The 13,648-nt window shown below is 49.8% G+C and overlaps 1 protein-coding gene across 1 annotated transcript; it reads left to right on the forward strand.

Annotated features, from left to right (window-relative positions):
* Positions 1–10,475: 10,475 nt before the first annotated feature.
* BO72DRAFT_366561 (C6 zinc finger domain protein) lies at positions 10,476–12,648 on the forward strand (the record flags this gene model as incomplete). The annotated part of the gene is made up of 5 exons (XM_040940795.1): positions 10,476–10,699; positions 10,806–11,195; positions 11,258–11,683; positions 11,734–11,963; positions 12,029–12,648. The coding sequence occupies 5 exons, from the start codon at positions 10,476–10,478 to the stop codon at positions 12,646–12,648; spliced, it is 1,890 nt and encodes a 629-aa protein (XP_040806648.1).
* Positions 12,649–13,648: the final 1,000 nt, after the last annotated feature.

Genomic DNA, 13,648 nt, shown 5'->3' on the forward strand with positions numbered 1-13,648 from the left:
AAGACTTACTGCATGAAGCACGGGGTTGGGAAGGGAGGGGGAGGATGAGGAGTAAAATACTGAGTAAGTTAACAGAAGGTGAGGGCACATTTTGACTGGCATTTCTTAAAGGTCGGGAGTGAAAGATGCTTCACAAAAACCGGGATTTGATCCGATCTATCACATGGCGGTGAATCTGACCGATGTGCATGGAGGATCCCGGGCTGGGTAGATGTCACCTTTAATGCGAGGGGGGAGGGAAAGGGTGAGGAGAAGGGAGGGTGATCGGACCCCCGCGTACAGGGAGATGTGGAGAGACAGCGAATTGTACTGCAGATAAGTATGTATGTATGTGTTATTGATCGGAGAAGAAGAGCAGGAAGACGAGGTGTGGTGACAGGAATGTATTCCATGCTTACATTAAGTATACTAAGTCAACTTAAGTTAGTTACTACTGAACTGGGCTGCCACTTTCCCTTCGACTCAACTTGGCGCTGCTTTTTGCTCACGAAGGAGCCAAGAGCGTGGGAGGAGCATAGAAGTGCGTGTCTGGAATAATCCTGAGCGGCGGTCAAGGATCACTCCGGGAGCGGCTCTTAGAGAAAGTGTCAGTCGGACCATTGCCCTACCTAAACAGCATGTAAGCGTTCATCTAAGTTAATGCGTGCTGCTAATGTGACTCGAATATATTGCGCACGACTACGGAAATCTGTCTCGTGGAGCTCCTCGACACCATACGACGGATGTGATATAGACAAGCAAAAGACAGTAGTATACTTCTCGTTAAAGAGTATGGCGCCGAAGTCTTGTATGTGCCGGTCAAGATCGTGCCAACATCTCCTATGTGCTCCGGCGCTACTCGTCCATTCCCCCTTATTCATATAGTAGCCCGGGTAAACAACTTCCTCTCGGCCCAGCAGGAGGGACAGCGCCCTTGGCCAACTGCCGGGCGTAGTGCATGTGGCCACTATTCTTGCTGGTTGGTGTATGAAAAAGGAATGGGATCTGGGTTAAAGGAGGTTAAAGTAGGCCTACCTCACGAAAGCTTTGATTTGCTGTTTCTCACTGTACAATTGCAGCTTGTTGTTGGATTATATCCTTCTCCTAATCTATTCTAGAACATCAATATAAAATCTTCCAAGCATGTTATTGATATAGGATGAGGGGACATGTATAGACTTTATACCAGTCTTTAGCTTTCTTCCATACCGACATACTCACCGTCATCCAGATTATCAGCAGGAAGGATAAATTCTGTTATATGATCGAGGATACAAAATATCTTACTTTCTTGATAAGTGTTGTGGAAGCTCTGCTAACTTAATAGGAGAGTTCGAGGACTCAAGGCTATTCACCATAGTATGCGCACGGTTTAGAGAGCTTGCTCTAATCATATGGTGAGCGAGCGGGAGCGAGCGGAGTTTCAAGTGCGTGCTCTGTGAGCGATCTGTGTGTGTTCTGGGACACACGGATCGCCCATATACCATCCTGTGAAAGCGACGGCATCCCCAATTCGGTAAGCAGACGGGGTTCCCGAGTCCTGTTACAGCACAACAGTTCATGTATAGTTTATCAACGGACCATGCTACTTAACTGTCTTCTTGTCCGCCTTGACATGCCTGCGCGCCAGCTCAACGGCGCGACTTGCACGCAACCATGAAGAAAATACGATGTAGGATCGCATGATTGTATCCTCATCATGTGTCTGAGTCTGTGGGATCATCCCATGATCTGGGAAGAAGACGCATGTCTGGCTGTCTGTCTGGCTTGTTCGTACATTCGGCCGACAAAGGATCAGTTGCAGTTGGACAAGAGGAATTCGTCAGGGCATTGAGAGTTCCCACACCCCCTCGTTGCGATCAGGGAAAACCTGGAAATGAACCCCATCTGCACTCCACTTTGCTGCAGCAGATCTCCCTTCCTCGAGTGATTTGTATGTACGTAGACAGGGATCGACATGATACAACATACTCATACATAAGTAGTAGCTGTCGTTTCTCGCTTGCTGTCTGTGCGACGGGGTTTGACAGACCATGATCACCGAGCATGTCCGCTAAGCTTCATCCCTGGCTAGCACTCTCACATATTTGCATACTCATCTAATTAATTATTTAACACACTTGCCCTTAGCTGCAAGGTGGAAGTCGGTAAGAACTCTCTCTCCTTCCACGATCGGTTTGACCTATCATGAATACCCTTCTACTTAGGGCAAAAGCGGAAAATGCAGCTGCCGCCCGCCACCACCTTAACTCTTCACAAGAACTGAACTTGAGGGTAATAACATCATTCAGCTAAGTCTACCTCACCCACGGACTACATCGTAGGTATGTTTCGTGCTTTGCCTCCAAATACCTCCAAATTTCTAGGAAGGATTGCCGGAAAGAGTCCGTAGTCTAATTGCATGAGACTATGTGCGGAGGATTTGTACATGTGGTCTTTCATGCACGCCATCCTTGTTTTTCCATCTGCTGCCTTTTTGAAACCATCTCCTTGTGCCAGACCCGCCTCGAAAGTAAGTAAGATCCTTTTCCCTCTTTGGGCCGATGCTTACAGCCTGACGTCCTGTCAGAGAATATGCATATTCAGTTGCCTAAATGCTTAAATGAGCGAAGGGCCTGATTTGTCGTGGGCTCGCCCTCCAGCGAGTTCTCTTCCCTCCTTCTTGTAGAATTTCGATGTGACTGGGAGAACGTGAGGGGGGATACCGAGCGTCTGCATGAGTCGAGCTCCCTTTCCCTCACTTGCATTGCGTCTTTCCCTTTCTCCCTGTCTCTCTGGAAATGGAATTCCATTCCCCCTCCCAGTCCCACGGACACACTGACAGGAGAGACCCAAGAAAAGTTTATGCAAGTCAGAATAAGTTAAGTAGTGATTCCGGATCTATCGCTATCTGCCCAACCTCCCACGGCCTTTTTTGTCAAATAAACTTTGATCCTTGATTCCTTATTCCCTGATTTGCACCAATTGTTGCTTGTTCAGTTGAATGAATGCATTGAATTTATGCTGTGACAGCAAACGCTTGAATGGTCAGTCGCATGTATATGTTCAATATGCTAACATGTTTCGCAGCCTAATTTGGACAGTTGTACATGTGCACATGTCCCGAGCACATATGTGTATGCAATCCCGCACGGAGCTCTTTTTACGAGTTCCCAGACTTGTGAAACAAACCTATCTGCTGGGGGAAAAGGCTTACATGCATCTGTACTGTACCACCTGGATTTGGGTTTCCCGATCCCCTTCCCTGCATGGCACTTCAGGGTCATGTAGTGTACAGTACGTCTTGTAACCATGCCGAAAAGAAAGATTAGTATGTAACACAGCACACTCGGTACACATCGGTTTTCTCTCGGGTGTGACAACATCCCAGGACGATGGTTTCTCACACACACACACCTCCTTCCCCTGTGCTCTCATTGGGCGGGTGTCCCATTCTTAGCCCTACGAAGCACCCTTGAGGACGAAGCGGTACGGTGTGTGCGTGGGTGTGTCGACGAGAGACTTGGCGAGATAGACTTTTTCCGAAAAAGGATGACTTTGATAGTATGTATGTTTGTATGGTATGGTATGTAGCTACTGTGTTGTTGCACCCTTGCCTTCTTCCCATCCACCCTCGTTTCCTCCTACTCTTTTTTCCGATATGTAGTATGGAGAGGGGTCGGAAATGCATGGGACTTATGGCTGGTGGTTTGGTGCTTTTGGAGAGACTGGGGGGGTGTTAGTAGATTGTGGTGATGGTACTGTACCGTGAATGCTTGTTGGTCTTTTGGTGCGGTAGATTTCTGCTGTTGAGTTGGTTTGCTTGGTTGGGTATATACTATCCATAGCCTGTTTGGCGGTTTCAGGTGAGGTTGAGTATGGGATGTATTTAGGATGTGGAGGAAGAGGATAGGGATTATTTTTCTGTTGAGGAGACGTGATGGATATATACCAGGGAATGTAAAGCTAGACTTATGCGCCGCTTCTATGGCAGAAGTAACAATCCAAAAGAGAGGTAAGTTATCTCCTGCTACGATACTGTTTCAAAGTGTTTCTTAGACTGTGTAAGACCTGTCCGAATGCCTACTGCCCGAAGGTCTCGCAGAGTACCCATCTAATAACTGTAGAAATATGCTATCTCTCCCCGGTAGAGTATGGCCCGAGTAATAATAGTCTTAGGCTCATAATGCCTCCCTTGAAGTACCGTACCCAGCAGAATACCCTGAAAGCGGCCTTGCGACCTGGTGGCCAGGCTGTTGACCGCCCGCCGCGCCCATGTTGACATTTTTACTCAGATAGCCTCAAGTACTTGAACGTATTTATCACCCACATCCTTCATCAATTTGACCAATACATTTTCTTCTGGAAGAGCGGGGTATGACCGAAGTATGAGCAATCAATTCATCTGCTTCCGGCCGAGGCAGAAATTCACACCGTACGAAGGCTCGTTGAAGCCAGTATAACGACCGATGAGGCAGATCTGCGACAGACACTCGTCTAGCGAGATGGGAACATATAGGAAGGAAAGGGAGGCAGTGAGGTCATTGACAAGCGTATCACAGATGTTCGCAGTGCTGGAAAATCCATCACCACTGATCCTCACTGTCTGACGCATGCGAGGACGATGCTCCAACCACTGTTCGTCGTGCCCAGTCGCAATGACATAGGAAAAGACCATGGGAGGAACTGAGCTTCATTACAGCCACCTGCTTTGATGACTTACAGCATCTCTCAAGACTGAACGAAGCTCATTGAACTTCAAACTTCCCTGTCTATGATGCAGAGAGATAACAGGCTTGAGAGCAACTTGGCCGCGGCTGTGGTTGACCGGACTCATGGTAAGTGACCTCTATCGGCCGGGTGCTCGTGATCGCTGCAGTGAAGATGTGACCATGTATCCTTTCGCTATAGCCTTGAGCGATGCAAGGCTTGGCACAGCTGACTATCGATCACATTTGCAGGCAACGATTCCACTCACCCTGGATGGCAGAAGTACAAGTGGACAGAGCGAGTGGCCGTGGCTACCTCCCACTTGGAATCTTCTAGACCATTAGGAAAGTCTTATCCCATCACCTACAACCCCCGCAGCAATCCCGTCCTTCCCCTCCCCGGCAATTGACCACTCCGAGGTCGGGGCGGGGAATTGACAGCCTTAAATTGTCAGAACGGGTTTGACCGCGATAAGGGGAGTCTAGAGGCGTATCGCTGGGGTAATGAGTATCCTAGTGCAGTAGCACGAGTTTCTATCCATCTGAGCAGACTGACCGTCGATCAGTATCTATGTGCGACACCACAGCAGCGTTGCGAGCGTAAAGCGATTGCTCCTCACGTCTATATTGCACCGCTCTCCATGTAGATCCGACCTTGAACCTCAAGCTTGACAGAAGACGAAATATAGTCGAATTTCGATCTGCTACCGATGAACGAAAAGAATCAGTGCTTTGCCTGCCTGAGAGCACAGATGCCGCTACAGGCATTGTCGAGTGTGGCAAAGTCAACTCGAAGCTGTCTCTGATTGGTAGGATCAGGCCCCTTGTCAAATCACATATGGAATCAGGATTGCGAGATGATGTAGTCTTTGATAGGTCGCGATTGCGTGCTAACGATTGGCAGACACTGAAAATATGCACAGTGGATGGAAGGTTGTGGCTCGCATCGTAAATCCCATGACAAAGTATGAAGAATCAGGGCCTCTCAGCCACACTTGGTGTTGTGAGTCCTATTGGCGCTTCACCATACATAGTCATGCTTACTCGTGTCGACTATGTTGACTGACTCGACTACCTAGGTCGCATTGGAAAGCATCACCCGACAGGGGCTTCTGTGTCGAAGTGACAAACGTGGGGAGGAAAGTTCCACAAGTCATGCCATTGCTCTTTGTTGTCATGACTCCGACCTATCGTACCCAATAGATCGATTCGAGCACAACGATAGTTCAATTTCCACAAATCGATCGAGCGAATCGTGAGGCTGGCATGATCAGGGCGACATCAGTACTGGATCATTGCTTACGAATGACCTTATAAGCCAGCGTCTATTCGATGTAACGTAACAGATACACCCGTCCAATGCTACGCACCTTCCCGGTCCGAGATCCATAATCCCGGTGAGGTATACATCTCACAGCACCGGCGGGCCTTCAGATATCTCTGCAGCAAATCTGATTCGTAGGCGCTGATGATTCGAGATCAGACACAAGCTGGACAATGTGGCGGCTAGTCACTTTATACACCGGCTAGATCCTTGTTTTTCAGGTGATGTGTCTCTAAGACCCTCTTATCAGAGTAGGGCCGCACAGATCCCTGACTCACACCGTGAACATGGGTCAGTCGAAGACCAGGAGACGAGGAGTTGCGACTGGTCTCAGAAGCCAAGGAGCCATTCTCGTCTTGCACTCAGATATGAGCAAAGTCTCATGTCACCAACTCGAAATGATTAGATGAGGATCAGAACGCATGCATTATCCTCGTCTCCTATATCTTGGAGGAGACCTTTCGGAGAGACGGGCGCGGACGTCCGAATCATGTTCCATGTTGCCCTGATGAACCAGTTTCGGGTCAGTGGCCAAAGCTTATAGGACAGGGTAACATTAGCTGATGCCGTCTATCCGCCTCCGCTGCAATATCAGTATGCAAGGTCATGGCCACCAGCTTAATTAGTGATGCCAGAAACATGGCCACATGATCGAGCAGATGGGCCAGCCGGTGGACGTCCGACTCCTTTACCGGACGTTGAGCCGGTTGACCTTGCTCGGGAGTCTAAACTAAGTAGTAGATCTGATCCAATGAGACTGAGGAGGAACGAAGTAGTTTTCTGCAAGCACACCGTGTTCCCGCCTACTATTGGAGCCACCTAATCTCGGGACGTCCGGCATCGGCGCTCTGGGGGGTTGTGCAAATGCCTGTCGTGGTGGACCGTCTTAGGTTCGGCTAGATGTTATAAATTCTCCTTCCTTTCGCATCTGCGACGGATGATGGTGCATCCTTCATGACTCTTTAAGGTTGAAGGGGGTATTGATGGTCAAAAGATCTCCTGTTAAGCCCCTTCGGAGGGCCGATCCCGAGCCCTAGTCCCTCTGCTCGCAGAGTCTTAACTCTATCGCCAAGTGAGTATTGATATGCAATCCTGCGGAGGCTGTCATTGGTTGCATTGGCTGAATATCTGACCCATCCAGTAGATGTCTCGACTGACCCTGCCAGTTCTCGAAGGAAAGAAGTGGATGCCAGCATTCGCAGTACCAGGCACAACACGTCGTGCACCCTGTCCTTCGGCTGGAGACCATGACATTACTTGAATTACAGTCCTTTACCCACGTGGAGCATTCCCTGATGGGACTGGACTTGGGCTACTGTGTAAAGGGTTGCATCTGAAGGTGTGGTCTGTACACACATCTCTCCACTCAGGGCGACCGAGTCCCGCTGCTTGCCGCTGCGCCGACGGTTGCCGCGCTCTTGAACAAGAAGCCATTACATGAGTGTTTCAATTGCTGGGGCCAGATTTTGAGACCTTGTATTCAGGGTCATGGTTATAAATAAAGGACACTGCGCCAATTGCTCAGAAGGGTGGAATTGACAGGAAAGTCATCAGGATAGAAGTTGGTTTTTTTTTCCTCCCTCTCTTCGATGAAGCAAAACAGACAAACAGACAAACACGGCTGTTAGTCCCGTGAGTCCTCAGGTTGTATCTTCCATGCCCGTTTAGGAAGGTGCTTTCAGGCTCAGCTCGGGCTCAATTTCAGCGACACTCCAGCAATCTTCATTCTCAACCTCCAGCACACCCAGTCTCTCCGACCTTGTCTAACACGGCTCTTCCTTCTCAGTTCTCTATCGCTCTCGCAATGGCAGTGATTACTCGATTTTCAATTCCTGTCTCTATAATGGCTATGGCCACTTGGGTTGCTGTCGCGGTTGGGTGACCATCTGCTGGAGCCGATCGACTGCCACTATCCCTGCCACATTCAATCTGTCTGCTTTTATTGGCGGATTTTGACTGCGCAGAGGAAATGACCTCCAAGTGTCTGGACTCTGGACGATCAGCTGGTAGCTGCCTTTCTTACACCAGCGATTGGTTATAGGAAGTGTCGGCAATGACCGAAGCTTGCCGAGTGGTGGCGGTTAATTTATCAGCCTGATCAGCCAGCTCAACCTGGCCTCCGACAGGTACGGTTCGATAAGCACGAGATACTACGGAGTACCGACCTACAGTATGCCCTGAGGACCTGAGATTACGGATCTCTCCGACACAATAGACTGCGAAATTAAATGCCTCATATCTCGAATCATCGGGCTCGAATTCCATCATTTTAACGTTAAACTATTGACACATCATCATTTATTTGTTCGAATCGAACGATAGCATGTGAGACATGGAGTCGGATGCAACCACATTATCATGCCAGTGGGGAACGCTTGAATTCCCAACTTGGCTTAGCCGACCAACGCTGATTGAATTCATCGGGCTTTCTGACTGGATCATCTGACAATAACCCAGAAAAGAGAGAAGGCAAAAGCTGTCGCTCGACTGTTACTCCCATTCCCCCACGCGATAGTTTTGCTGCTCTCGTGGACTTTTGTACGAGGGATCGCATAGCCAGGTGTCGTTTTTATTCTTTTTTTTATCCCGTCCGTCCCCGCTTTTTGTCTGCTGCCAATTGACTTTTCTCGGGGTCAGCAAGCGAGATGGGTCCTAGAACGAACGGAAGACGGTGGTAGCGGCAGTGGTTGGTTGAATTGCGCCTTTCGCTCTAGAACTGGCGCTGCAAGCCGATGCGCTCCATCCCAAAAAGGGTCTACGGCCCGTGAGGCCGAGGTACAGTTGTCGCTAGCTGATGCTTGACAGCGCGCAAAGCACGGAATGAGTTTGATTCGATGTGCTTCTTTCCTTCCCTCCGACTCCGACGAACGATTCTCAATATCTCAAGATGCGACCGAGAATACGACAGTTATTCGCACCAGACCGCAGATCAGCAATCCCCGGTTCTGGCTGGAAGAGCTTTCGATGCTAAATTCGGTTATCATAGTGCTTGGTTGGCGCCAGTCCTCTTGTCACGGGCTCATTCCAAGACAAGCCTTGAACAGACAACACAAGCTCCACCGCACTTAAGAACACTGTACTCGTACTACTGGGACCCACTCAATTTGTGGCCTTAACTCGGGTGCCTGTCGATTACGGCCAAATCGTGTCTCTCCTTCACTCCGAATTGTCAACTCGGGACCAGATATGATGTGATAAGAGCAATGCATAGTATGATTCTTCGACATCCAAACGGCTCACAGGGGCTTTAGTGGGCCATGAAGGAGTTCCACAATGGTCCTGATCGCTCGAATCAGTGCCGAGGATCCCCCACGGGATACACTACCAGGGAATGAACCTGGGCGCCCTGGCACCAACAACGATGGACCTGCATCGGATATACTTTGTTGGCTGAAAACCTAGTCAAGGATAGGATGACGCTAGCTCTATAGCCTTGCAACTGCCATCGAGAACATCCGCTGGTAGCCGCTTTGGCAGGTGCTCAATGTTGCATTGCAGCGAAGCCTGTTTGAAGTTGGAGGAATTGTTCCTGTGAAGGCACCAAACCCACCGTTTTATGGCTGCTATGCCCATCAGGTTACCCTGGATGATCCATTGACCCCGTGATCTACGGCAGTGGCCTTGGCCTTTGCTGGCATCCACCATCACAAAAATTCTTGAGCGACAGTCAAGCATGTAATAGCGATCGCGAATCTTAGAAATGGCCAACGAAGGGGTAAGATGATTCAAGGCCTGCACTAGCGAGATGAGGAAAAACATGCATGCATGGTCGTGGTTATCCAAGGCGTTCAACCCCGACAGATCATGGATGGAGACGTTACTCACCTTCTTATCCTGGAACTCCTTCCGATACCGATTTAGGGTACATGATAAGGACTGCCGCCGAACAAATCAGTGGACTTAATAGGGCCTGTCTTAATTTCCCACTGGCGCCAGCAAGCCCAAACCAACCCCCTCTCGCCCTTTCAATGAAAGCGGAATTTACTTTGAATCCGGTTTACGTCGGAAGTGCACGGTAAGAAAGCACGAAGTATCATAGCGCTTGCCAATCAACCCCTCTTCCTCGGACTGGTGAATAATCCTCCTTGCGGTCCATCGATTTGCTTTTTTTTTCTGTTTTCTAGAAGACCTGCAGGGTCATGGATTGGCCGGTCGCACCTACTTCCGCCACTTAGCGTTTACCCCAGGTCAAGACCGGACTGGAGCGGGTCCCATAACACCCAGAACACCCAGAACCAATCTAACAAGTTATCTGTCGTCAAGTCGCAGCAAGCGAGAACAATCGCATTCCCAGTCTTGGTGTGCCGACTCTTAAAAAGGCCGATCTTTCTCCTCCTTTCTCTCCACCAGCCCTGCTACTATTGATGGCCCGCGCGTAATTCCCTCGTCCCTCCCTCAATTGTCTTTCCAACGCAACCAATTTCCCTATCCATCAATTGACCAAATTGATCAAATTAACCAACCACGGCGCCTCATCCAAGGCCATGACTAGAACCACCGACGAGATCAAGTATGAGGCTTCCTCATGGGAGCACAAAGGCGTCACCGTGGCAGATGATGGCCGGAGATTAGCGTCGAATCCCGATGCTGCCCGTCCCAAAGGACGCATACGACGATCGATGACGGCTTGCCATACTTGTCGCAAGCTTAAAACCAGATGCGATTTAGATCCGCGCGGCCATGCATGCCGCCGCTGTCTATCCTTAAGGTCAGAGGCAGATCTCCACCTGCTGGACCATTCCAGTGCCCTTCGATTCCTGTAATTAGTGTGAACTGAAGAGCCTCCGACGTCTGACAGTTGTCAATTCCTACAGGATCGACTGCAAGTTACCGGAAACGACCGATCGTTTTCAAGATAATGCCTCAATGTGGTCGGATGCGACGTCCGCGATTCCGTCGATTGAGGAGCGCTTGACCTCACTCGAAAGAAGCATGAGAGAGATGACGAGTATGATGCGCCAAATGCTGGACCAATCGCCAGTAACCCCCACTGGCATTCCCTCGTGTTGGACCAGAGCTACCAATGCCGATGATGGCACGTCGTCGGAAGGCAGCCCATCATCTCCATTTTTGCCCAAGCCTGTTCGGCTCATCCAAGACCTTCAATCGGAATTCTTTGGTGAGACCGAAAACTCGGCATACTTGAGCGAAGACATCGCAAAGGGTGGCTTAGACCATAAACTATCACTCAAACTGCTGCAAATGTACGAACCATCTGTCCTTTTCCCCTCGGTGCTTGGACAAATTGCTGATGCTTGAAGTAAAGATTCGTGGACAATTTCGGCCCTTATGTCTCCATATATAATCTCTCCGATATACAGAATGAGGCGCGGAATCCTGATTCCTTGCTATATAATACTGCTTGTCTACTAGCATCCCGCTATGTTCCTGGCATCCCCACATCTGTGGTACATACGATATACCTTCAAGTGCGACATGCTGTGGTAAATCTTCTGTGGGATAAGCCACCGCTTCGCTACGAGTCTCTCCAAGCTCTTGCGCTGCTTTGCCTTTGGCCTGCGACTGTACAAAAGGAGCCCCCAATGGACAGCTGGCTATTGAGTGGGGTTTCGATCAACCATGCCATCATCTCCTTTGATTGTCTCAACTATGGGCCTACGGAGACTATGATCGATAACGAGACCGCCGCACAGCTCCGGCTTTGGAATACTTACTGCTTGACGCAGCTCCAGTGCGGTCCATCCGTTCTACTACATGGCTCTTCCCGCTAATTATGCATAGTTTTGCGGTCGGCAACGCTCGTCCTTTCCACATCCAGCCACGCTATCTTGATCATTGTCCACGGATTCTGGAGCACCCAGGTGCAACTCTGGACGACGCAAAGGTAGTGGCCGAGATCCAGCTATACCTCATTACACTACGCCTCCAGAGCAATGGCGGCCGAATGCGAGTCGCTGATACCAAATTCGAGGAAATCGAGCGGTGGAGGGCCGAGTGGGCCCATCTCTTCGGTAGGTCCTGCATATCTTGCGAAAATTGGTCAGCTACGAAGGAACTAACGAGGTAGCGAGCTCAGCTGGTGAACAGTTCACCCTCGAGCTAAGCCTCTGGTTCTGCCAGATCCTTCTCTACCGCACCTCCATGCGCTTTAGCCCAGGCTCCGATACTCTCGCCTCGGAGGTCCTGCAAACCTCCCGCCTGATGTTGTCCAAGTTTCTTCAGATCCGATATTCTTCCGCTCTAAGTCTCGTCGACCAGACGTATTTCATGGTTGGCTATGCCGCCCTCAACCTCTGTGATTTCAACCTCATGGACCCACTCATCGAGCAGGTACAGATGTTCTTGCTCCATCTGTCCCCCAACGAGGATCACATCGCCTATCGCTTCTCCTGCATGGTTGTCGAGTTCAAGCGGCGATGCACCGAGGGCAGCGATCCGGCCACCACCGCCGCCGCGGCCGCGGTAGCAGCGGCAACTGCTGCCAAAGCCTCCTCTCCCCTGTCATCCTTCGGGGAAACGCGGAAGATGAGCATGGAGCAGACGGCCTCATTCCTGCCCCCAATGGTCGATAATATGATTGATGGCTACGGATTCGAACAATTGATGCCAGAAGTCCTCCCACAATCATTTCCCGACGGTATGCTCAATGAGATGGCAGTCGCCGGGATACCAGGATATCGGTCGGCAACGCTCTGAAACTCCCGCCCAGCCCAACCCAGCCAGTAGTCTAGTCCGCCGGGAGGAGGGGGGGAGGAAAAGCGATACGACGCACTAGACTTTAGCCCCCTGGCCCCTCTCGAACTGACAATGGCAACTCATGACGTACGATGAACAGAAACAATTCTTTTAGGTAAAAAAGAGAATAATATCTCCGAGAAATAATATGTACATATGTACAGTACATTTACACTAAATACATAGAACTCATTTCTGGCTTTGCTCGAGAATTTACTCCGTAAATACGGTACCAAGCCAGTCCGAGTGGAGGGGTTCAATTGGACCTCGGAGATAACTTACTAACTAGACTAGTCAGTCGACTGGAGTTCAAGGTTGTTGCATTGTCACATGCAAACATGCCACTCACTCACTTCCGCGGAAAGAGAGGACGCCAGAGATAAGTGAGCCGGTTCAATCTAATCTCGGTCTCTTGTAGCTCAGATAAGAAACCCAGGAACATGACGCCATATCGTGTTCGTTATTCCCTCCCCTCCTCTTCCCCTCCCCCTGAATTATGAACAGGCTGTAAGTCACTGTACATGTACCTGATTGTTGGTTTTATCGGTGGTGTGGCCTTGAAAAGGGAAGGAGAAGAGGAGGAGGTGAAGCCTAGTGGTGGAGGTTGGGCCGGAACCTGAACCACGAAAGAAGTCTGGTTTGTCTGTGCCTGCCTGCACTTTCTCGTTCCTTGTACCGCAGTATAGTGTACGGACTACCCTGCCAAACCAAATATAGTAAATATTGTACACATACTACACAGTACGGAGTTACCTGTGACGTAGCTGGCAGAGCCCGTCCTTGTCCTTGGCTTGCGGTCCGTTCCGTGATATCCGTTGCTGTCAGTACCACCCATCCACCTCCACCAATGGTCTACGCTCGGTGACCTACGTAGAAGTACTGTTACTGTTACTGTTACTGTAAGTTTTACATACAGGTTCTATCGATGTGAATATGGACTGATGACAGCAGGTAGGAAAAG

Source organism: Aspergillus fijiensis (assembly GCF_003184825.1).
Source record: "Aspergillus fijiensis CBS 313.89 unplaced genomic scaffold BO72scaffold_1, whole genome shotgun sequence".
Classification (NCBI taxonomy): Eukaryota; Fungi; Ascomycota; class Eurotiomycetes; order Eurotiales; family Aspergillaceae; genus Aspergillus; species Aspergillus fijiensis.